The sequence below is a fragment of the Rhinopithecus roxellana genome, chromosome 8 (assembly GCF_007565055.1).
Source record: "Rhinopithecus roxellana isolate Shanxi Qingling chromosome 8, ASM756505v1, whole genome shotgun sequence".
NCBI classification, from domain to species: Eukaryota; Metazoa; Chordata; class Mammalia; order Primates; family Cercopithecidae; genus Rhinopithecus; species Rhinopithecus roxellana.
Window position 1 is genome coordinate 106,159,207 of NC_044556.1, and position 26,595 is coordinate 106,185,801.

Consider the following 26,595-nt stretch of genomic DNA (forward strand, 5'->3'; position numbering starts at 1 on the left):
TGAATTTTGTTTATTTAATATCATTATTGACTCACAAATTTAAATGTTCTTGATGTGTTTCAGTCCATTTAATTTGTTGTTATCATTATTGATGCCCAAAGTGTCCCATCTGAAACTGGTTGGAGCCTCTGCAGGCTCCTGAGTTCCTCTGATGTGACCTCAGAAGCTCTGGATAGCTTCCAGGTATGACAAGATGATCCAGGCTCATCTTGTACATTTCTTTCCAGATCTAAAATCCACTATTTCTCCAATATATTCTACTTCTTTTCAGTGAGAAATAGTATTTTAAAAAACCACAACCTGGGTTCTAGAGCTGCCCACTGCCACTAGGTTGGTTCTTATTTTTAGACTTTTTCAATAGACAGCTAAGAAAACACATTAAGGGAAAATGCACTACTATTTTGCACTGATATTCTCAATTCAAATGTAAGGTTATATGGCTTTTACTAATTTCATTTTATTTTATATCTTTCTCTCAGAAAATTTTGATTTCTAATGATATAAGCATCATTACTTATTTGCTTTATGCTATTATTTATATAATGTATTCTTCTACATAATATACAGGTTCTTTATGTCATTTTATATGTTATCATTGTACATCACATTATATTCTAGTTTCAGAAAACAATAAAATTTCTAGGAACATGATACCTGACACAGCTCAGAATCTTGCTTTTTTTGCAGTTCTTTTTGTCCTCAGGGTGTATAGCATGTGGAATGTACTGTCAAATTACTGTGCTTTAAAATTGCTTAAAATAATTCCTTGTACCACCAACTCTATATATGGTTAAGTTTGCTTCATTTTTCAAATGTATTGCGTTTTTAAAATTCAGTTTTGTTTTACTGTTATGTAAAACATTTCAATACCTCTTTTTTTTTTTTTTTTTTTTTTGAGACGGAGTCTCGCTCTATCGCCCAGGCTGGAGTGCAGTGACCGGATCTCAGCTCACTGCAAGCTCCGCCTCCCGGGTTCACGCCATTCTCCTGCCTCAGCCTCCGGAGTAGCTGGGACTACAGGCGCCCGCCACCTCGCCCGGCTAGTTTTTTGTATTTTTTAGTAGAGACGGGGTTTCACCGTGTTAGGCAGGATGGTCTCGATCTCCTGACCTCGTGCTCCGCCCGTCTCGGCCTCCCAAAGTGCTGGGATTACAGGCTTGAGCCACCGCGCCCGGCCCATTTCAATACTTCTAAGATCAAATTACAAAACAAGTTCTATTCTGAGCTACAAAACAAAGTCTATTGTATTCCTGTCTTTTCTACCTTGTTCTCTCCTTAACCTATAGTTAACTTTTTAAGTTTTTGGTTTATGTTTCCATGCTGTTTTTAAAAAATATAATCAAATACTTGGTTCCCTCTCCACCTTCTTAAGCAAATGATAGAATACTCTTTACATCCCTGTATTCCCTGCTTTATTTAATAATCTATTTAAGACCATTATAAACCGTACATAGAGATCTTCATCTTCCTTTTTTTAAAAATTGTGGTAAAATACATGCAAAGTAATATTTACCACTTAGACTATTTTTAGGTGTACCGTTAGCGACATTAAATACATTCACATTGTTGTGCAACCTTCATCACCCAGCCATCTCCAGACGCTTTCATCTTGCAAAACTGAAACTCTGTTTATTAAACAATAACCCCTATTTCCCCTTCCCTCCAGCTCCTAACAACCAGCATTCTAATTTCCATCTCTATGAATTAACTTACACTGGGTATATTATATAAGCAGAAACATATGGTATTCGTCCTTTGTGACTGGTTCGTTTCACTTAGCATGATGTCCTCAAGGTTCGTCTATGTGTAGCGTATGTCACAGCGTCCTTCCTTTTAAAGGCTGAACGTTATTCCATTGTATGCATAGAACACATGTTGTTTACCCATTCATTCATCAATGAATACCTGGGTTGCTTTCACTTTTTTGCTATTAATAGCAATGTTGCCATGAACATGGGTGTACACATACTCATTTTTCTTTACTTTTTTTTATTATACTTTATAGTCTAGGGTACATGTGCACAACGTGCAGGTTTGTTACATATGTATACGTGTGCCATGTTGGTGTGCTGCACCCATTAACTCGTCATTTACATTAGGTGTATCTCCTAATGCTATCCCTCCCCACTCCCCCCACCCTACAATAGGCCCTGGTGTGTGATGTTCCCTTTCCTGTGTCCAGGTGATCTCATTGTTCAATTCCCACCTATGAGTGACAACATGCGGTGTTTGGTTTTCTGTTCTTGCAATAGTTTGCTGAGAATGATGGTTTCCAGCTGCATCCATGTCCCTACAAAGGACACAAACTCATCCTTTTTTATGGCTGCATAGTATTCCGTGGTGTATATGTGCAACATTTTCTTAATCCAGTCTGTCATTGATGGACATTTGGGTTGATTCCACGTCTTTGCTATTGTGAATAGTGCCAAAATAAACATACGTGTGCAGGTGTCTTTATAGCAGCATGATTTATAATCTTTTGGGTATATACCCAGTAATGGGATGGCTGGGTCAAATGGGATTTCTAGTTCTAGATCCTTGAGGAATCGCCACACTGTTTTCCACAACGTTGAACTAGTTTACCATCCCACCAACAGTGTAAAAGTGTTCCTATTTCTCCACACCCTCTCCAGCACCTGTTGTTTCCTGACTTTTTAATGATTGCCATTCTAACTGGTGTGACATGGTATCTCATTGTGGTTTTGATTTGCATTTCTCTGATGGCGAATGATGAAGAGCATTTTTTCGTGTCTGTTGGCTGCATAAATGTCGTCTTTTGAGAATTGTCTGTTCATATCCTTTGCCCACTTTTTGATGGGGTTGTTTGTTTTTTTCCTGTAAATTTGTTTGAGTTCTTTGTAGGTTCTGGGTATTAGCCCTTTGTCAGATGAGTAGATTGCAAAAATTTTCTCCCATTCTGTAGATTGCCTGTTCACTCTGATGGTAGTTTCTTTTGCTGTGCAGAAGCTCTTTAGTTTAATTAGATCCCATTTGTCAATTTTGGACTTCTGTTGCTATTGCTTTTGGTGTTTTAGACATGAAGTCCTTGCCCATGCCTATATCCTGAATGGTATTGCCTAGGTTTTCTTCTAGGGTTTTTATGGTTTTTAGGTCTAACATTTAAGTCTCTAATCCATCTTGAATTAATTTTTGTATAAGGAGTAAGGAAGGGATCCAGTTTTAGCTTTCTACTTATGGCTAGCCAGTTTTCCCAGCACCACTTATTAAATAGGGAATCTTTTCCCCATTTCTTGTTTTTGTCAGGTTTGTCAAAGATCAGATGGTTATAGATGTGTGGTAATATTTCTGAGGGCTCTGTTCTGTTCCACTGGTCTATATCTCTATTTTGGTACCAGTACCATGCTGTTTTGGTTACTGTCGCCTTTTAGTATAGTTTGAAGTCAGGGAGTGTGATGCCTCCAGCTTTGTTCTTTTGACTTAGGATTGTCTTGGCAATGTGGGCTCTTTTTGGTTCCATATGAACTTTAAAGTAGTTTTTTCCAATTCTGTGAAGAAAGTCATTGGTAGCTTAATGGGGATGGTATTGAATCTATAAATTACCTTGAGCAGTATGGCCATTTTCACGATATTGATTCTTCCTATCCATGAGCATGGAATGTTCTTCCATTTGTTTGTGTCCTCTTTTATTGCATTGAGCAGTGGTTTGTAGTTCTCCTTGAAGAGGTCCTTCACATCCCTTGTAAGTTGGATTCCTAGATATTTTATTCTCTTTGAAGCAATGGTGAATGAGAGTTCATTCATGATTTGGCTCTCTGTTTGTCTGTTATTGGTGTATAAGAATGCTTGTGATTTTTGCACCTTGATTTTGTATCCCGAGACTTTGCTGAAGTTGCTTATCAGCTTAAGGAGATTTTGGGCTGAGACGATGGGGTTAAGTATTTCATGTGAATGGATGTACCATTGTTTATTCAACTAGTCCCCTGTAGGTAGGCATTTGGGTTGTTTTTAATCTTTTCCAATTAAAAGTAGTGCTGCAACAAATAGCCATATATATATATATATGAAAAAGACTTATGATTATTTCCAAGAAGTAGTTCCTGATAACCAGAAACCTCTTCTACACCCAGATTCCCAGAACTTAGCATTGCCATGGCAAAAAAGGCCACACACAAAATGAAAACACTAATAAGAAACTGGAAAAAATATGTGGAACTTATATCACAAAGGACTAATATCCATAATATATCTTCCTAATTATCTATATATACATATCTATGTGTACATAGATATGTATTTCTAATATATCTAATATACAACAAACTTTTAAAACATTAGAAGGAAAAGAATAACCTAGATAGAAAATTGAGAAAAGATATGAAGAAATAGTCCATACATGTACTAGCAAGATGCTCCACTCATTATAAGATAAATGCAAATTAAAGTATATATATACTTTATGAAATAGATATATACTTTATGATTTTATATATAGAGAGAGAGAAAGAGAGAGAGAGTTGGTTTCCATTGTTGACAGTGTGTCTTTGGGATAGATTCAAGAAGAGGGATTGGGTTGCTAGGTCAAAAAGTAAATGCTAATATAATCTTCCTAGACATTACCAAACTCCCCTCCACAGAAGTTACAGAGCTCTGCATTGCCCCTAATATGTGAGACTGCCTATTTCCCCACAGTCTTGCCAACAGTGTAGATTATAGTCAAACTTTGGAACTTTTTCAAATCTAGATGAGAAATCAAAACAAGTGCCTTTATACTTGAACAAGTGAGAGCAAAATGAGAAGTGTTTTTAAAAAGATAAAAACCTATGAAAAGAGAAAGCTGGAATTTTAACTGACATTGAAAAATCTAGTTAAAATTACATGATGTAAAAATAGTGAAATAATAATTGGCCAGAAAAGAATGAACAACCATTCTGTGACCTTTTAATACAGCCCCAAACTTAGCCTTCTTGTTAAAATATAATTTGGTATACTTTAATTTGCATTTATCTTATCATGAGGGGAGCATCTTTTTAATACACATATGGACTATTTGTTCATATCTTTTGTTAATTTTTCTATCTAGGTTATTGTTCTTTTCCTTCTAATGTTTTAAAAGCTTTTTGTATATTAGATACATTAGGAATATATACATATATGTATATACAAATAATTATGAAGATATATTATGGATATTTGTCCTTCGTGATGTAAGTTCCACATATTTTTTCCAGTTTCTTATTAGTGTTTTCATTTTGTGTATGGCCTTCTTTGCCATGGCAATGCTAAGTTCTGGGAAGTTGGGTGTAGATGCGGTTTCTGGTTATCAGGAACTACTTCTTGGATATAATCATAAGTCTTCTTCAGGCTTTGTTCAGGTAATCCATTCATCTATCTAAAAATAGGCTGGTGCAGTGGCTCACACCTGTAATTACAGCACTTGGGAGGCTGAGGCGGGTGGATCATGAGGTCAAGAGATCGAGACCATCCTGGCCAATATGATGAAACCCCGTATCTACCAAAAAAACAAAAATTAGCTGGGAATGGTGGCGCGTGCCTATAGTCCCAGCTACTCAGGAGGCTGAGGCAGGAGAATCGCTTGAACCCAGGAGGAGGAGGTTGCAGTGAGCTGAGATCACACCACTGCACTCTAGCCGAGCGACAGAGTAAGACTCCATCTCAAAAAAAAATAAAAATAATAAAAATAATAATTAAAAAAACACATCTATCTATCTAAAAATAACTCGTCTCTCTAAAAATAGGCAGTTCTTTTAAATTCTCTGAGATTTTAAGAAGGATAAGTTTGTGATACCAAAAACATCACAAAATGGTCGGTCACTGTTTCTAGCCAATTACTAATTTGATCATTTTTACATCATAAGATTTTAACTAGATTTTTCAGGGTCAGTTAATAAAATTCCAGCTTTCTCCTTTTATAGGTTTTTTTTTTTTTTTTTTTTTTTTTTTTAAAGCTTCCCTTCTTGCTCTAGCAGCATCACTTGGTCAACTGTAAAGGCACCTGTTTTGTTGCAGTTTTTTTTTTTTTTTTTAATGGTTATTTTAAAACTCAAATAAGGAAAGTATATCATCAGATTATTTTTTTCAGGATATTCTCTGAATTCCAAAATTGTAATTAGTCTTAAAATAGCCAGCCTTAATTTCTCATAATAAAGGAATATTAAAGTACTTGCCCCTGATAAGTTCTTAGTGATAGAGCTTCAAAAGTTATACACCCAGAGTTTTTAACCTGCAATCCACTGGCTCTCTGTCCATGGGTAGACTTTGGGGGTCTAATAAGCCTCCGAAATTGTATGCAAAACTTTTTTTTCTGAAGAGTGCAAGGTTCACAGCTTTTTCTTTCTCAACATTTTATTATGAAAATTTCTAGACATTAGAAAAGTTGAAAAATTTACAGTGGACATCCATATATTCATCCACTTGAATTTTACTATTAACATTTTGCGGTCTTTGCTTTATCATATATTTATTCATCGGTTCATCTTCTACTCACACTTATATCCATCTTATTTTAAAAATATATTTCAAAGTAAGCCAAAGGCATTGATAGATATCACCCCTAAACACTTCAGTGTATGCATCATTAACTAGAGTTCACTGTTTATGGTTTTGCTTTTAGTAAAATGTGCATAAAATAAAATGCACAAAATTGAAGCCGCTATTCAATGAGTTTGAAGAGAAACATAAACAACCAGAACCCCTAGCAAGATAAAGAACTTCATCATCACCCCAGAAAGTTCCTTCATGTCTCTGCCTATTCAGTATCTGCTCTTTACCCAAAGGCAAACACTGTTCTAATGTTTTTCATCAAATATTTGTTTTTTCCTATTCTAGAATGTCACATAGTGGAGTAATATAGTATACATTTAAGGTTTTGTTCATTTAGCATAATGCTTTTGAGATTTGTCTGTGTTGCTGCAGGAATCAGTAGCTCACTCAGTTTTATGCCTCAGTAGTATTCAACTGTAGCTTTTGCTTTTTTTTTTTTTTTTTAAGATTCTTGAAGTGTTTGTGACCAAGAAATGTTAATAACAACAGGTACGACTGGGAAATATTGACGGTTCAGTTCCAGATCATGACAATAAAGCAAATATCGCAAAGCAAGAAATTGTGGGTTTCCCAGTGCACACATAAAAGTTATATTTAGGCTGGGTGTGGTGGCTCATGCCTGTAATCCTAGCACTTTTGGAGGCTGAGGCAGGCGTGATCACTTGAGGTCAGGAGTTCGAGACCAGCCTGGCCAACATGGTGAAACCCCATCTCTACTAAAAATACAAAAATTAGCTGGGCATGGTGACATGTGCCTGTAATCCCAGCTACTCAGGAGGCTGAGGCAGGAGAATGACTTGAACCCAGGAGATGGAGGCTGCAGTGAGCCGAGGTCGTGCCATTGCACTCCAGCCTGGGTGACAGAGCGAGTCTCTTGTCTCAAAAAAAAACAACAACAAAAAGTTGGCCGGGCGCAGTGGCTCAGGCCTGTAATCCCAGCACTTTGGGAGGCCGAGGTGGGAGGATCACGAGGTCAGGAGATTGAGACCATCCTGGCTAACCCGGTGAAACTCTCTCTCTACTAAACATACAAAAAATTAACCTGGCGTGGTGGCGGACGCCTGTAGTCCCAGCTACTCGGGAGGCTGAGGCAGGAGAATGGCGGGAACCCGGGAGGCGGGGCTTGTAGTGAGCCGAGATCGCGCCACTGCACTCCAGCCTGGGCGACAGAGTGAAACACCATATCAAAAAAAAAAAAAAAAAGTTATATTTATACTATACTGTAGTCTATTATGTATGCAATAGCATTATGCCTAAAAAATGTATATACTTTAATTTAAAATACTTTATTGCTAAAAATTGCTAATAATCATCTAAACCTTCAGCAAGTTCTATTCTTTTTGCTGGCGGAGGATCTTGACTCGATGTTGATAGATCGGGGCTTATCAGGGAGGTGGTTGCTGAAGGCTGGGGTGCCTGTGGCAATTTTTAAAAATAAAACAGCAATGAAGTTGCCACATGGATTGCCTTTTCCTTTCAGGAAAAATTTCTCAGTAGCATGTGATGCTGTTTGATAGCATTTTACCCACAGTAAAATTTCTTTCAAAATTGGTGTCAATTATCTTAATCCCTGCCCCTGCCCAGTCATCTAAGTCCTTTGTTGTCATTTCAGCAATGTTCATAGTATCTTCATCAGAAGCAGATTCCATCTCAAGAAACAACTTTCTTTGCTCATCCACGAGAAGCAACTCCTCATCCATTCAAGTTTTATCACGAGATTGCAGCAAGTTAGGCCTCACTCCTAATTCTAGTTCTCTTCCTGTTTCTACCACATCTTCAGTTACTTCCTCCACTGAAGTCTTGAACCCTTCCAAGTATCTTTGAGGGTTAGAATCCTTTTCTTCCAAATTCCTGTTCATGTTGCTATTTTGACCTCCTCCCATGAATCACAAATGTTCTTAATGGCATCTAGAATGGTGAATTCTTTCTGGAAAGTTTTCAATTTACTTTGAGCAACCAGATTCATCATAGGAATCACTATCTATGGCAGCTATAGCCTTACAAAATGTATTTCCTAAATAATAGGTCTTGAAAGTCAGAATTTCCCCTGGATCCATGGGCTGCAGAAGGAATATTGTATTCACCAGCATGAAAACAACATTCACATTGTACATCTCCATCAGAGCTCCTGGATGCATTTTCAATGAGCAGTAATATTTTGAAAGGAATCTTTTTTTTTTCTAAGTAAAGTAGCTGTATATGTTGAATTCAATAACTTAATTTAACATCTCTTCAGAAAGCTATTTTTGTGATATGCTTACACCTCCTCAACAAGGCAGGCGCATGTGTGCATGTCTGAGGGATGAAGTGTTTAGGGCTTATGTTTGAGGCTGAAGAATGGAGAATAAGAAAACTATACCTTTTTGTTCCTATAAAAATTTAAATCAATTGTTTTTTTAATGAGGATCTTCACTAACTTTATTGATTTACTCTAATATTAGAGTACTCTAATCAAACCATTTGCACTTTTCAGCTTTTAGAGAGATAAGTGGTCAGACACTCAAGAATGGAAGAAAACTGCAAGTTACAGCTGGAGCAACTGAGAAGTCTTCAGTTTTTTCTCCCTGACCTTAGCAAAACAACCATAATATAATTTATTTCCTTTTTATTATTATTAACCATAAAGCTTCCTTGCAAAAAAAAAGAATAATAATACAGCTGGTTTTATGGAATTTGGAAACAATTATTTTATCATAGAATGGAGAGAAACTGTATTAGTTTTCCTCATACCGAAACAAATGTCAGTTTGGAACTGCAATTTGAATGTCATTCATTGCTAGTTTAAATGATAAGTAGGTTTTATTCTTAGCTAAAAGCCCTTTGAAATCAATATATACAGTGACTATGTCCTAATAACGTTATCATGTAATGTGCACAAAAGACAGAACCAAATGCATGTCCTCATAGAGAAAGTCTAGCCTACTTCCCTTTTCAACTCTACATATCATTGGAAACACTAGGTTCAATTATATGTATTTGATACATGAAATCTTACTTATAGCTAATACAAACAGAAAGATGCCTCCATAGTGAGTCAGAACCAGGCAGTTAGCAAATAATTGTATAGGTACCAAAAAATGATTGCTTAAAAAAAAAAAAAGAAAAACTATTGTGATAAATTATAAAATAAACTATTGAAGCACAATAAAGTGCCTTTTGGACTTTTAATGTAAATGTAAATTATCTCCAATTTTGAAACCTTTATTTTTTGTACTTATCATAATTATCATTATAGCACTTCCTTTTTGCAACAGACTTTAAAATTATAGATTGAAAGTTTGCAAAAGTCAGCCAGGCACGGTGGCTCACATCTGTAATCCCAGCACTTTGGGAGGCCAAGAGGGGCAGATAACTTGAGGTCAGGAGTTCAAGACCAGCCTGGCCAGCATGGTGAAACCCCATCTCTACTAAAAATACAAAAGTTAGCTGGGTGTGGTGGTGCGTGCCTGTGATCCTAGCTACTGGGGAGGCTGAGGCACGAGAATCACTTGAACCCGGAAGGTGGAGGATGTAGTGAGCTGAGATCGTGCCACTGCACTCCCACCTGGGCAACAGGTGAGACTCAGTCTCAAAGAAAAGTTTGCAAAAGTCACTTAGGAAAAAAAATTTGATTGTGCATGGAAATTCTCTCCCTAAAACTCTTTTATTTAGGAAGCACTTTTTATTGAATACCTGCCACGTATCACGCACTGTTCTTAGCACTGGGAATGCCAAGATTAATGAGGTATAGCACCTGCACTATAGAAGTACAGCAGAGATCCTGGAGTGCTGGGGAGAGGGGGAGGGTTTTGAAGAGTACAATTGCCAAATTATAGCTAAAGAACTCTCAGGAGTTAGCTTGGCTCAGATAGGCAGTTTCTAGAGGGTAGTGAAAAGACAGTGAATTTCAAGTAGAAGAGGTGATGTGAAGAAAATAATGGAGATAGCATATTGCATGGTTTGTGAAGAATAACTACAAGTATCTCAGTGTGGCTGCAGTAATACTGGGAGTAGTAAAAAACGAAGACAAACAAATAGGTAGGGACCAGACCATGCTTACAAGAATAAGGAGCTTGGCCGGGCGCGGTGGCTCAAGCCTGTAATCCCAGCACTTTGGGAGGCCGAGGCGGGCGGATCACGAGGTCAGGAGATCGAGACCATCCTGGCTAACACGGTGAAACCTCGTCTCTACTAAAAATACAAAAAAACTAGCCGGGCGAGGTGGCGGCGCCTGTAGTCCCAGCTACTCGGGAGGCTGAGGCAGGAGAATGGCGTAAATCCGGGAGGCGGAGCTTGCAGTGAGCTGAGATCTGGCCACTGCACTCCAGCCTGGGGGACAGAGCGAGACTCCGCCTCAAAAAAACAAACAAAAAAAAAAGTAAAAGAATAAGGAGCTTGAGTATCCTATAACAAATGGAAGGCCATTGAAGGGCTTTAAATGAGAAATGACACGATCAGGTTTGTGTTGTGGGCAGCTCATCTTTGATACTGCTTGGATGACAGATTTGAAAGGGCCAAGACTAAAGGCAGAAGATTCAGGCAACAGGCTACTTCCTGTTTTAGTTAAAAGATACAAAGATGACCAGGCTCATTGGCTCACACCTGTAATCTCAGCACTTTGGGAGGCCAAGGTGGGAGGATCACTTGAGGCCAGGAGTTCGAGACCAGCCTGGGCAACATAGATCCTGTCTCTAGAAAAAATTTTTTTTTTAATTTTTACAAATTAGTTGGGCGCAGTGGCGTGCACCTTTAGTCGAGCTATTTGGGAGGCTGTGGTGGGAGGAATGCTTGAGCCCAGGAGTTTGAGGTTGTAGTGAGCTATGATTGCACCACTGCAGACCAGCTTGAGTGACAGATCAAGAGTCTGTCTCTAAACAAATTTACAATTAAAAAATAATAAAAGATATAAGGTCATGACAATGGAGGTGGTGCAGAAGAAAAGGTTTTGGTTTCAGAAAATACCTAGCAGTAAAAGTAGCACAACTTGCAATTGATACCCATGCAGTTAGGAGAGGAGGGTACTGAGAGAAAGGAAGGAAAGAAGGACAATTCCAGGATTTCTAACTTGAATGATGAATTGAAAAACAGTGCTAACCAATGAAATAAAGAATAGAGGACTGGGCACCATGGCTGATGCCTATAATCCCAGAACTTTGGGAGGCGGAGGCAGGAGGATTACTTGAGCTCAGGAATTTGAGACCAGCCTGGCAACACAGTGAGACCTTGTCTCTACAAAAAAAATCAAAACATTAGCCAGGCATGGTGGCAGCCACCTGTGGTCCCAGCTACTCCAGAGCCCAAGGTGGGAGGATCACTTGAGCCCTGGAGGTCAAGGCTGCAGTAAACTGTGATCATTTCACTGTACTCTAGTCCGGGCAACAGAGGGAGATCTGTCTCTGAAAAAAAGAATAGAGCAAAGAAACATGCTTAAAGGAGGTGATAAGTTATATATATTAACACTGAGATACCTGTAAAATGTCTAAGTAATTAAATGTATAAGCCTGAAGCTTGTAGGAGAGGACTGGACTAGATAATTAGGTCATTAGCACTGAGATATTTGAAACATAATCTGAGATTCCTCAGAAAGAGTTAAAAAAAAAAAAGAAAAAGAAAATAAATTTGAGATAAACCTCCAAAATATTAATATTTAAAAGGCTGGCAAGGGTACCAAGTAGGAAACAGAAAAATAAAAGTCGCAGAAACACAGCAAAACCAGCAAAGCCTGGAGTTGAGGATGTCAGCAGAGTAAGGAGTTTCAGGAAGGGGAGAGCAACTGAGAGTGGTAATTGACAGTGGTAATAGACCTCTCCTCTTATTTAAGTGTCACTCTTCTACGTTCCTGTCAAGTCTTATGCATGCCTCCCTCGGATACAGCACTTTCACATTGCACCATAATCAACACTTTATCTGAGTACTTTAAACTATTATAAGTTTCTCTAGATCACAGATGTCCTACTTGACTTTGTATTCCAAGTATCTAACATAGTAGATATCTAACAAATATTTGAGGCAAGACAATTGAAAAATATCCTAATGATAAATAGGAAAAGCTATCACAGAGTGTTACGGAGCAGAAGCCAGTGAAATTTGCTGAGTGAAAGAAAAGTCAGCAAGTGGAAATGATGAATGTAGAATATTCTTTCAAAAAGTTTGAAGGGAAGAGGATGATGGGAAGTTAATCTAATAGTTGGTAAGAAAGAATAAATAAGGCTGAGAAAAAGCAGCCGGTAAACAGGAAGAGTATATTTTTGTTGCTTTGATGAATTCTGCCAGTTAAAAATTTTCGTGCAAGAAAAATAAGATTTTACTAAATTTCATGCTCTGATACTAAATATATATATATATACAATAAAGCATTTTGTTTTAAGCTGATGACAATTACAAAGTGTACACATGGTGTTTATACTGCGAATCATGAATACTCTATTCATGGTGTTCTGTTTCCTTCGTTCTTCAGAATCCCGCCATGGATTCATTACGAGTGAACTGCATTGATTTACTACAAGTAGAAGGGTATAATTTGATAGCAGCTGGAACCTTAAATGGTGTGATCATCTTATGGAATTTTGTGACGTCTACTGTCAAAGAAGTGTAAGTTGTGTATTATCCTTAAACAATGTAAAAACTTTACTGCAGAAGAGCTAAGTAACATGCAACACTCAGGGAAGGGCTGGGCGCTGTGGCTCAGGTCTGTAAACCCAGAACTTTGGGAGGAGGATCACTCAAGGCCAGGAGTTCGAGACCAGCCTTACCAACATGGTGAAACCCTGTCTCTCCTAAAAATACAAAAATTAGCAGGGTGCAGTGGCGCCTACCTGTAAACCTAGCTAATGAAGAGGGTGAGGCACAAGAATTGCTTGAACCTGGGAGGTGGAGGTAGCAGTGAGCTGAGATCACACCACTGCACTACAGCCTGGGTGACGGAGTGAGTGAAACTTAGAAACAAACAAACAAACAAACAAAAAAACCACCACCAACAACAAAAAAACCTCAGGGGACAAAAAAGCAATACATAAAAATGGTGATAACTTTCAAGGCAGGCCTTCCTGGAAGTTATATTCATGAACAGACTATGTTCTAAGTTTCTAAATCCCAGGATGATATAAGCAAGGTGAACTGTAAGCATCTATATTCTCAAGAGCTTTGATCTTTTACTATTCTCACCTAGTATATGCTTTTCATGTATGATCTTGCCCAAATTTATGACCTCAACAAATAATTGACATACATAACAACTTCAAACACTAATCTTTCTAGAGCTTCAAACACACATAACCAATTGCCTACTGGCAATTTTCATCTGATTGCTACCAAGACCCTCAAAGCCCTACATGCCTAAAACATCTTCCCAACCTACTCCCCGCTCCCAAACTTCTCCCCTTCCCGTATCCCCAGTGCCACCACCGTCTACTCAGCCACCAAAGTCAAATGGTGAGAAGACTCCTGGGTAGCATGTCCTTCTCATTCACCACCTCAACACGTCTGATTTATTACAGGTTGGGGCTAACAAGGGCCCATGTGGTAGATGCAATTATTCCTCTCAACCAGTTAGATTTACTCTGGACTATGGCCAAGATCCTACCCTCCCCATACCATCCACTTCTCAATTTTTTTTTTTTTTTTCCACTTGTTGCAAAGGAACCAAAGTAACACTGAATGATTTGTTTGGATGGATTGTAAATAATAAGTTCTCCCCAGCTGTGTAATTGGAATGTAGGCAAGGGCCATGTGTGGCCACCCTATGGCAAGGGGGTTTGGAAAATTTTACTTGCAGAGACAAGACGGCCAAGAACCTTAACAATGAATGAAAATAAAATCAAGTTGATCTAAGCATTTGGGGGACGGGAAGAGGTATAAAAGAGGAGGGAAGGGAGGATTGGAAAGGACAAAAGAAAAGAAGAGGAAAATACAAAAGAAATGTCTGCCCCTCTAATTACAATACTTAACATACGGTTGGTCTGCCTGCTTCTTCCCAAGTCTGAGTCATTCCTTTTAGCCAGTTTTTGAGAAGAAATAATCATTTCTTCTTTGGACTATGGATTTCTTCTCTTTGAACCTTTAATTGAAATAGCTGTTTCTGCAGAACCCCCTTTCTGCCCCTCAGTCCATATACTCCTGGATCCTGCCCCTGGAATTCCTGCCATCCTTCTGTTCCTTCACTTCAGCCCATGCCCCCAGCCTTTTCTCACACACTGTGTACCTGCCACTTGATACCTACACCTGTCTGCACTGCAAACTTCCTCTCCTTCTTGCCAATGCTTTCACGCTGTGTCAGCTTGTGTATGACTCCTTCCTAAGAAGGGAAAGCAGAAGACTGAGAAGACCATTATCTCGATGCCACAGCCTAAAGAGGGAGGCAACATGCGTGACAATAATCCCACTTTAAAGGTGAAGATCCTCCTTGTTAAAGTGCCTTGTTATTTTGCCAAGGGATGCATGCATATCCAACATCCAATCAGAGGAAAACAACCAAGTATAGTGCGGGTCATACACAGTGTCCCTTTCCTATAGGCAGATGATTATATAAGACAATTGACTTCAAATCAGTGCAGTATTTTGCAAAACATATGATTTAGCACAGATCTGTGGAAGGTCATTTAGGGCCAGCTTTAAAGGTTCTGAAACTGAAAATGGTTTCCATATTTGCAGTAGAGTCCATCTCTTTGTCTACCTCAAACTTCGCCTAAGACCCCCCTTCACCAGTCAGAGGACATAACTCTTCTGTTCCTGCTCTAAGCCTCAGGCTTTTTGAGCCCAGACTTAATATTATTCTTGCTAATTAATAATCCACTTCATGATTCAGCTCATCTGCACAATAGAAATCTCTAAAAAAAATCTGAGTTCAACAAGTCATCAAGCTCGTAGACTTCTCTTTTGAGCTTGGGTTCACTTACCAGAAGTAATTTCCACTGAAGAAAAAGGGGAAATTTGGCTGTAAGGTCTATTTGCTATAACAAATGTTAAATGCAGCTTTAAGAGCCAAGCATGATGTTTCAGTGCAGGCATTTAGGGACTATTCCCCTGTTCCTAGGATGGTGCCTAGAAAGTTCAATGTTGACCTTGGAATATGGGTCAACAGGAGACTGGAGCAGCAAGAGCAGTGTCTTTACTGGACTACATGTTCTTCTCCACTCCATTATAAGCTCTTTAAGGGTAATAATATTTTATTCAAATTTATTATGCCACTAATTTAAAAAATATTAGAACTCTACTATTTAAACTGTATGAAACCAGCCAGGCGTGGTGGCTCCCATTGGTAATCCCAGCACTTTGGGAGTCCAAGGCAGGAGGATCGCTTGAGCCCAGGAATTCAGGACCAGTCTGGGCAACATAGTGGGCCCCTATCTCTAAAAGTAAAATAAAATAGAGTTTTATCCATGGGATTTTATAGAAGTCCATTCTCTGATCTAAAGGTAGGAAGACAAGACCGGTTAGTTGAACTAAAAGACTTTTAAACTGCTGACGATCATGATTTAACAGAACCTTGTTAAAAAAGGTATGTTCAAACTCCACTTTCATGCATTTTCTTTTCGTGTTCAATAATAGCATTTGAGGAATTGCTTAGCTCTGCAGGGGATATACAATCTTAGTACTGTAAGCTCCATAATTTGTAATTTCTTATCACATAAATATATACTTGCTTCCAGGTGCCGACCTGAAGATTGCTTCCCTGTAAACCCGGACTTGCATCCCAAGCACTTTAAAATTAATGACATACTGTTCCTCTTTCGTACCCCTGAATGTGCAAGGTAACTCAGTACTTACTGAACCAGTAATACTGTCTGGGACTTAGGTGGCTGGTACATTAGGTTGATGCAAAATTAATTGTGGTTTTTGCTATTGAAAGTAACAGAGTTTACTTCATCCCAGCGTTGAGGGGACACCTAAAAAAAGACATCAGTTGGGTTGACACGTGGCTTCAGCTTTCTTCCCATTACTGTCATTTTGGAGGCGAGGTGCTCCTCAGGGATTTGAAGTGTTGTGTGGTCCCCTCACCATGTCAGCCTCACAGCACCCTTTATCCCAGTAGCAGAGATGGAAAATGCTAACTTGGCCGTACTTTTCGCCAGAATCTAACACTGGTGTGAAACAGAAGGAAGGACTTGCAAGGCAGGTATGGAAGGTCATATGGCAGGAGGTTTCATCCACCATCCACTGTAACTGAGCAATTGTCATCCATTTCTGAGAGAGCAGGGGATTTAAGAAAAAGTGTTTTTCCTATTTATATTTGTGTGAGAGCTCTGGTTTGCAGGCAATAGACAATGCCACACATAGCTTTGGAGAGAAATCAGAAGCTTCTGTGCTGGTTTGGGGTCACCCAGAGGTCAGCCAGAATGTAACCCCTTCCCTACCCCTTGGCATGAAATTTCGTCAAAACTGTTCTGAGAATATTTTGAGGACTTATTCCGTAGACATCTGCACCAGATCTTAAGCCACTTTCAGCCAATTTCAGTGGAGTGCCACAGACTAGGATCCGGTTAGAACTAGACATTGTCAAGCAGGAAGTTAGACAGGCTTGTAAGGTCCCCCCACCGCCACCCCACCCCCTGCCATTTCAGTGTAAGAGCCTCTGGGACTAAATCTGGCCTTTGCAGTGGGATAGCCAAGACTTTTATTTTCTGACCCAGGGAGCAACAAACCTTATTTCCTAAGGTTCCCCAATAGTCTCCACCAATATCATAGTGGTCAACATTTATTACACAAAATATAAGGCATGATTTGTTTCCTGAGTGGCTCAGTATCCACAGATGATGAAAGGAGCAATCAGCTAAAATTAAAGCAGAGAAGCACACCCTTTGAGTATGGTAGAATATCTTAACGTTTATCCTTGGGCTTCCCCCCTACCCTTACAGGAGATCAAGTCAGGATTCCATATGTTCTTCGTCCCAGTGTGAATCCAGCAAAGGTCCACAGAGCAGTAAGGTAAGCAAGACACAGAGAGAGTCTTCCTGTCACACTCAATGTTGGCTCAAAAATAGTGCTGTTGAGCATTTGAGCCCCTCCTTTGATAGAAGGTAACAGTGGAAGAATTCTATGTGTGCATGCATATATGTAAAAACGCATTGTTTTGCAAAAAAAAATGCAATATCTAAGTTGTATATATTTTTCAATTTTTATATATTTTTTCAAAGCTTTACATCTGTGAATAATCAATATACAACCACAAATAAAATAAATTATGCATGTCATTTTGATACTTACAAAGTAATGAAGTAATTTTAGACTATCTCTTTTGCTAAAAAGTAAGTGCTGTTTTGCTAAAAAGTACATATGTCACAGAGAGAAGAGACAGCAGGTAATATAATTACATTACAACATGTACTGTAATGCAGTGGTTTTCAAACTGTGTTCTCAGTTTCAATTTTATATATTTTTATGCTTTACATTTCTAGTTAGAATTGTGTTTGAAGGAAAGTTGTCACTGCAAAAATCGTTTTTAAATCACCAGCATACTGGAAAGAATAAACTTATATGGAAGCAAAAGCCAGACAGATTGTACTTGAACCCAAGTCCTTCTTTTACTATCTGATTAGCTTTAGAGCTGTCATTTAATCTGGGTTTCTGTTTCTGTTTCAGTAAAAAGGGAATAATAAAGATGAATTTGCATGGTTGTGAATACAATTAGAGATCATGTCAACCAAGAACCGAGCACGCATTAGGCATTTTTTTTTTTTTTTTTTTTTTTTTTTGAGATGGAGTCTCGCTCTGTCTCCCGGGCTGGAGTGCAGTGGCCGGATCTCAGCTCACTGCAAGCTCCGCCTCCCGGGTTTACGCCATTCTCCTGCCTCAGCCTCCCGAGTAGCTGGGACTACAGGCGCCCGCCACCTCGCCCGGCTAGTTTTTTGTATTTTTTAGTAGAGACGGGGTTTCACCGTGTTAGCCAGGATGGTCTCGATCTCCTGACCTCGTGATCCGCCCGTCTCGGCCTCCCAAAGTGCTGGGATTACAGGCTTGAGCCACCGCGCCCGGCCATTAGGCATTTTTAATTACTTACGTTACTATGCTGGTACCTCAACCACTAGAAGAATGTTGTGTTATGAATTCTCTATTTCTGCACATGAAAATGTCTGCAATACAGTTTTTTCAAAAAAATTAAGTGTAATTTTAAAATTAATGCTTAGAAATGAAAATTCAATTGTCTGGAGAATTTACTCACCCAGTATACCTCATTTTCTTACAATGTCATAGAAATATTTTCTCTTTTCCTCCCATAATTCAGGGAAGCAAGCAAAGCATACATGACAGTGAGGTTAAAGGTCAGTATGAAATCACCTCTCTTCTTTATAATAAAGCAACTCCTTTGCAACAGGGCATTTAGGTGACAGAATATTTTTATGAATATATATATTCCTCAATATATGAATGCATTATATATATTCATATATATTCATTATATATGTATATATAATATACACACACATACCCACATACATATACATATATACATATGTGTATGTGTGTATATATATGCAAAGAATATATATATTCTTTTTGGAACCAAATGTTGAGGTGCTATAGGATTCAGTAGTCTAAATGGCAGAATTTTCATTATGATGATGCCTTCTTAAATACTAATTATAGATTTTAAGAATCCAGAATATTACCGAACTTCTTGGTCTCCAGCCATTTTTCTAAAACTTATACTGCATTTATCCACCATTCTGTATTGTAAGATTGATGAATAAATACCTTGTGTGAGCTGTTATGTATAGTATAGAAGCTTTTGCAATATGATCAAAATAAGCTTTTTATATTTTTCCAGTGATCCAGGATTCAATTTTTTAACGCTTTTTTTGTCCTTTGCCCCGACTGAAGTTCTCTGGGTTAAAAAAAAAGAAGAAGAAAAAAATAATATGTTGCTTTTGTTATTTTCTTGTCTGACTTCTGTTTTACATTCCATAAAAATTTGGAATTACAAGTATTGCAAATTCCATGATAGCTCTTTCTTTTTTTTGAGACAGAGTCTCACTCTGTCCCCCAGGCTGGAGTGCAGTGGTGCCATCTCAGCTCACTGCAACCTCCGCCTCCCGGGTTCAAGCAATTCTCCTGCCTCAGCCTCCCAAGTAGCTGGGATTACAGGCACCCGCCACCACACCCAGCTAATTTTTGTATTTTTAGTAGAGACGGGGTTTCACCATGTTGGCCAGGCTGATCTCAACTCCTGATCTCAAGTGATCCACCTGCCTTGGCCTCCCCAAGTGCTGGGATTACAGGCATGAGCCACCACGCCTGGCCTCATGACAGTTCATTAATTTCTCAAATAGGTGAACAAACAGATGTCATGGTGGGAGAACAACAGCCAGTGGACAAAAAACACCCTGGAAGTGCCAATTTACCAGAAGCCCAGCCACCTATCCTTGTCACTGCTCATGAGGACGGACACCTCCGCTTGTGGACTCTGGAGGTAATGGAACCCAGCAAGTCTAGGAATAGGAAAGAATGGGAAAGATAAAAAGAATCATTAAATGAATCTTAACGTTCTTCCATATGGCATCCAATTTTAATATTTTTTCAACTTTCTAGCCAAATTGCTGATTTTGCAGCCTGTTTATTGATAATGCTACCCAAACTTTACGAGAGAAGGATTTTGTAACTCCAAAGATCAAATCATCAAAACTGCTAACTTAGCTATTTCAAATCTCTCCCTCTTTTTGGAAGACTTTCTACTTCTCTATCAAACACATTACAGATAGATACCCACACTGGGATAGATAACCTGCACACAGATAGATACCCGTATTGAGAGAAGAATGTTCAACCAGTCATGCAAGCCTCACAGTCAGGAATTTCTGGAAAGGTCTTCACCTTTGGCACACTGCTTCAGTCTCATCCCTTATGTCCCTAATAGAAGCAGGAAAGGTGAATCAAGGCATGAAGATTTACTAGAAAAATCTATTGAGTCTGCTTGTAATTCTTTTACTTGGGGGGAGGAGGGCATTCGTTTTTGTTTTCTTTTGTTTTGTTTTTGAGACGCAGTCTCTCTCTGTTGCCCAGGCTGGAGTGCAGGGGCGTGATCTCGGCTCACCGCAACTTCCACCTCCTGGGTTCAAGCAATTCTTTTGCCTAAGCCTCCCGAGTGGCTGGGGCTATAGGCAGGTGCCACCACACCCGGCTAATTTTTGTATTTTTAGTAGAGACAGGGTTTCATCATGTTGGGCAGGCTGGTCTTGAACTCCTGACCTTGCGATCCGCCAGCCTCGGCCTCCCAAAGTGCTGGCCATCCCAAAGATTACAGGTGTGAGCCACTGTACCCAGCTGAGGGTATTAGTTTTGCATTCAAAATATTCAAATCTTTCTTTCAAATTGAGCTATGAATATATGCCACTAAATATCTTATTGGATATTTAAATAATATTAGAGGATATGACTTGTGTATTAGAGTAAAAGAATACAAGAACACTGAAATGTTGAGTGTACAATAAGTTCTTAGTTTACCAGACAGTTGAAAGAAGGTATTGCATCGTATTGAGTGTCCTTCAACATTTTATAAAGAAAAACATAACTTTAATTTACGAGAAGATTTAAAATGATTTAGGGTGGAATTAAGAGGACAGAAGATGATGAAAGGAATGATCCTGAGTAGCCTGAGAATGATGACAATGAAATCCTGAGAAAAGCAGAGGTGACCTCGCTTGTGATAAGGCTCCTTCTACAGAGAAACTCAGAAAACACAACTGTTTTATGTGGCAGATAATGGGATCCAACAACACAGAACTGCATGGCTTTCTGCCAGATAAAACTCTAAGTCTACCAGTAGATCCTAACTTATTCGTGAAAACCCTAGTTTGAAAATACAAAGTATTCTAACAATAACTTTTCTTGAGATGATCTTGGTATTAGAACAATGCTCCCGGCCGGGCGCGGTGGCTCACGCCTGTAATCCCAGCACTTTGGGAGGCCGAGGCGGGCGGATCACAAGGTCAGGAGATCGAGACCATGGTGAAACCCCATCTCTACTAAAAATACAAAAAATTAGCCGGGCGAGGTGGCGGGCGCCTGTAGTCCCAGCTACTCGGGAGGCTGAGGCAGGAGAATGGCGTGAACCTGGGAGGCGGAGCTTGCAGTGAGCCGAGATCACGCCACTGCACTCCAGCCTGGGCGACAGAGCGAGACTCCGCCTCAAAAAAAAAAAAAAAAAAAAAAAAAAAAAAAAAAAAAAAAAAAAAAAAAACAATGCTCCCTTTTATTTTTCTAATACAGAAATGAAAGAGTAAAAGAAATAGGAGAAGAGAGTATGTCCAAGCAGTCTAAGGAAGGGAGTAGCATATTTGAACTCTTCACAAGCTTTGAAGTTGATGATGTTTATTCTCTAAGCAAGATAATACGTGTGAAAGTCTTTCCCAGTGCTGGCTTATACTGAGCACTGGAAAACAACCTGTTTGAATTTAAACCTCTTAACAATTCTTTGTCTTGCACCAATATTAAAAAATAAATATTTCTGAAAAGGCAAATATTTCTGTTTAAAACAACTGACATATACTTAAAAGTGTATCTCCCTTCTGAAAAGAATGTCTAAAAAGAAAATATGTCAATGCCTGCTTGAGTTAAATTTAAAAAGAAGAAACAAAAAGAAAATATGTAATTGGAAAGAAAGTCTGAGGAATTGCATAAAAACGGTCATGGGGTATGCAAAAACAACCCCAACTGTACAGATAGTCTATAATACTCAGAGTCTAGATCCTTCTAATTAACAGTTGTTCGCAGCTTTAGAATATTTAATTTTGAGGAAATAAGTCCCTATGGATAGTTTCAAATGATTTTCATTACAAACAGGGGAATCGCGGTTCAGTAGTAGAGAGAACTCTTGAGATGCATTATTTACACAGAAAAGTCAATTTCAATATTAAGATTTTATAAGATTTACTAGCATAGACAAAGTTTTATTTACATTTTACTTTATTTAGGGAAGACTACTGAAAGACATGCTACCTTTCACAAAATATTCTGCCATCTCTCTGACATCGCTGTATACTGATTCATGTACGAGGATACTACTGGCTGGAAATGTGGGTGAGTCATTATTACTCTTATATATTCAGCCACAGGCATGTTAATAATTGACATGATATAAAAAATGACTTTAGGAAAAATACATGGTATGTATTGAGACAAAAGGGAGGCTAAGAGGTATGCTCAAGCCTGAGAAAGTGTTATGAATAGCCTGCTGAATAAATAGAATAAATAAGTGTCAGGAGAACCTGTTTCATTCCTAGCTCTCCATTTAGAGCAAGGCATTGCCTTCTTCTGTGTTTAAAATGGGTATGTGTCTACCCATCTGTGTAGCTTACTTTTTTGGAGAAAAAATAAAGTTTTAATTTTTAACATTGAAAGTGTATGTTGCATTAATCTTAATTATTAAAGGAAGTCGTGCCATAAATTAGAGAAAAAAATGAATGTTTTTTTCTCAGTAGGGGACTTTATTTTTTATATTTATTATAATTAATATGGTCAGTCTTACTTCTTTCATCTAACAAAATTCTTGTTTACATTCTTCCTTCATGCTTCTCTTCTGTCGTTTGAATTAATCCTAAATTTTCTTTGCTTTCCTCTCTCCTATACTTTGAAAGATTATGTGTGTATGTGAATGCACATGCATGTGTAAAAAGTTTTTTATTTTACTAGTGTTTATCTTTAAGTTTTTCAAAACAATCAGTTAGAATTAGAATAAAACAGCATATTTTCAGTTAAAACAAAAAGCTTAGCCCCCTTTCACTTTCTCTTTTCTCCATATCTACCCCTTTGCTTATTGTTGTTTTGCTAATGCAATTGTAAGATGTGCATCTAGATTAGATCTGCTTAACTGCTTACATTTCAAATTTACTTATTTTTCATAATTAAGTTTTCATATTCTCTTTTATAAACATTTTTCTCATTTCAAAATTTGTTTTAATTTTTTTTTTTTTCAATTTGAAACAGAGTCTATCTCTGTTGCCCAGGCTGGAGTGCAGTAGTGCAATCTTGGCTCACTGCAACCCCCGCCTCCTAGATTCAAGCGATCCTCCTGCCTCAGCCTCCCGAGTAGCTGGGATTACAGGCATGTACCACCATGCCCAGCTAATTTTTATATTTTTAGTAGAGATGGGGTTTCGCCATGTTGGCCAGGCTGCTCTTGAACTCCTGACCTCAAGTGATCCACCTGCCTCGGCCTCCCAAAGTGCTGAGATGACAGGTGTGAGCCACCGTGCCAGCCTCAAAATTTATTTCATAAAAAAGTTACAACAAACCATTTCGTACTGTCAATTGAGTCATCTGGACCTTGTTGAAAATAATTGTCTACATTTGTATATAGTATTATAAATAAATTTTAAGGTTTTTTAAAAAGGCATTTAAGGTATTTAATTTAAGGTATTTAAGATTATCCCTGTTTTTCCTGGAGTTTTTTGGTGTTTGTTTGTTTTTGCTTACCACCAATCCTTTTACATTCTGATATTCTTACACTTCTGATTTTCACTTATCTATCTGTATAATTTATATAGACACTAATTCTTTTTACAGAAAACTTGTAGAGAAAGCTAAGATCAAATTTTGTTTCTTTCTAAAAATAGCCTGCTTATTCTTGCATTAACTTTGCCTACTATGTGGCAAGCCTTTTCTGACAAATACAGAGAATTAAAATTTGAAACTATAGAATTCCCAGCACGGACCTCTATTAGGGTTAGTCCTCTCTTTGCCTATGCCTAGGATACTTTATTATTATATAGCCAATTCTCATCCTGAAATTTGTGGTTTCTGCTTGTGATCCAAAAAATAGAGTGGGTTTGGGATCCAATCTATCCTCATCTACATTATAACTAAAGTGAACTGCTCCTAGATTCTGCTATTAGGCTTTCTTTTTCTCTGCCTCAGTAGATGTTAAAAGAACTTCTTTGAGGTCTGCTATCTATTCACTAGATTAAATCAGACATCCTCAGGCATCATTACATCATTAGTTGTTGCCTTAAAAAAAAAAAAAAGACAGAGAGACAAGGTCTGACTGTGGCCCAGGCGGGAGTGCAGCGGTGTGCTCATAGTTCACTGTAACTGCCAACTCCTGGGTGCAAGTGATCCTTCCACCTCAGCCTCCTGAGTAGTCGAGACTATAGGTGTATGCTTTTTTTTTTTTCCCTATAGAGACAGGTCTTACTTCTTTTTCTATTTTCCTAAAGTAGAAGCTTAGATTGTTGACTTTAGATCTTTCTTCCTTTCTAATATATGCATTGAATGCTATAAATTTCCATGTTAGCAATGCTCTCACTGCATACCACAAATTTTGATAAGTTGCAATTTCACTTTTTTTCTTTTTTAATTAAGACAGAGTCTTGCTCTATTGCCCAGGTTGGAGTGCAGTGGCACAATCTCGGCTCACTGCAATCTTCGCCTCCCAAGTTCAAGCAATTTTCCAACCTCAGCCTCCCAAGTAGCTGGGATTACAGGCATCTGATACCACAACTGGCTAATTTTTGTATTTTCAGTAGAGACAGGATTTCACCATGTTGGCCAGGCTGGTTTCGAACTCCTGACCTCAGGTGATCCACCTACCTCAGCCTCCCAACGTGCTGCGATTACAGGAATGAGCCACCATACCTGGTCTCACCTTTATTTAATAAAAAATACTTTTAAATTTCCCTTGAGATTTATTATTTGACCCAAAGAATTTAGAAATATTCTACCTAATCTCCAAGTACTTTGGGATTTTCCAGTCGTCTTTCTGTTACTGGTTTCTACTGGCCTGAAAACATACATTGTATGATGTCTCTTCTTTTAAAGTTGTTCAGGTGCGTTCTGTGGCCCAGAACATGCTCTATCTTGAGGAATGTCTACATGATTTTCAGAAGAATGTGTGTTCTGAATGTGTGTGTATGAAGTAATCTACAGATGTCAATTATATTCAGTTTATTGATGGTGCCATTGATTTTAACTATATCGTTAATGATTTTCTACTTGCTTGGCCTGCCCATTTTTGATAGAGGGGTGTTGCAGTCTCCAACTATAATAATGGATTCATCTATTTCAACTTTCTGTCCTATAAGTATGTTGATATCTATTATTAGGGGCATATACATTAAGGATGGTCAAATCTTCTTGGAGAATTGACCCTTTTATCATTAGGTAATGCCCTCTGTTTATCCCTGATAAGTTTTACCACTCTGAAGTCTGCTCTGTCTGAAATTAATACAGCTACACTTGCTTTATTTTGATTAGTGTTAGCATGGTATATCTTTTTCTATTCCTTTGCTTTTAATCTATTTGTATCCATATTTAAAGTAGGTTTTTTATACACAACATATAGTTGGGTCATGTTTTTAAATTCACTCTGACACGCTCTTTGTTTTAATTGGTGTATTTAGATTGTTGGCATCTAAAGTAATTGATTATTGACACAATTGAATTAGTATCTACCATATTTGTTACTATTCTTAATTTGTTGCCCTGGCTCTTTATTACTGTTTTTGTCTTCCAGTCTTTTTCTGCCTTTTGAGGTTTTAACTGAGCATTTTGTGTGAATCTATTTTCTCTCCTTTCTTAGCATATTTATTATACTTCCTTTTAAACGTTTTTTAGTGGTTGCCCTAGAGTTTATAATGTATATTCACAATTAGCCTGTGCCTATTTTCAAATAACATTATTCCACTTTGTATCTTATAATACCAAAGTATTCCTAATGTCTTTTATCTCCTGTATAATTACTATCATTCAAGTATTTATGAGTTATAATTATCAAATACATTGTTGCTGTCATTATTTCTAACAAACCATTATCTGGTAGATCAATTAAGATTAACAAAAATAAAAGTTTTTATTTTATCTTCAGTTATTCCTTGTCTTATGTTCTTACTTTCTTTATGTAGATCTGAGTTTTTTTTACCTATATCATTTTTCTTTTTTTCTGAACAACTTCTTTTAACATTTCTTGAAAGGCAGGCCTATTAGTGACAAATTCTCTCAATTTTTGTTTGTCTCAGAAAGTCTTTATTTCTCCTTTACTTTTGAAGGTTAATTTTGCAAAGTACAGAATTCTAGGTTGGTCAGTTTTTTCTCTCAACATGTTAAATATTTCACGCCACTCTTCTTGCTTGTATTGCTTCTGATAAGAAGTTTGATGTCATTCTTATG

The 26,595-nt window shown here is 38.0% G+C and overlaps 1 protein-coding gene across 1 annotated transcript in view; it reads left to right on the plus strand.

Annotated features, from left to right (window-relative positions):
• WDR64 (WD repeat domain 64) overlaps positions 1-26,595 on the plus strand; it is a 156,673-nt gene that overhangs the window by 105,529 nt on the left and 24,549 nt on the right. Inside the window, exons 16-21 of the mRNA XM_030936130.1 lie at positions 12,959-13,092; positions 16,149-16,250; positions 17,355-17,424; positions 18,722-18,758; positions 19,767-19,906; positions 22,407-22,512. Coding sequence (XP_030791990.1) covers positions 12,959-13,092; positions 16,149-16,250; positions 17,355-17,424; positions 18,722-18,758; positions 19,767-19,906; positions 22,407-22,512 — 589 coding nt within the window. The remainder of the gene's footprint in view (positions 1-12,958; positions 13,093-16,148; positions 16,251-17,354; positions 17,425-18,721; positions 18,759-19,766; positions 19,907-22,406; positions 22,513-26,595) is intronic.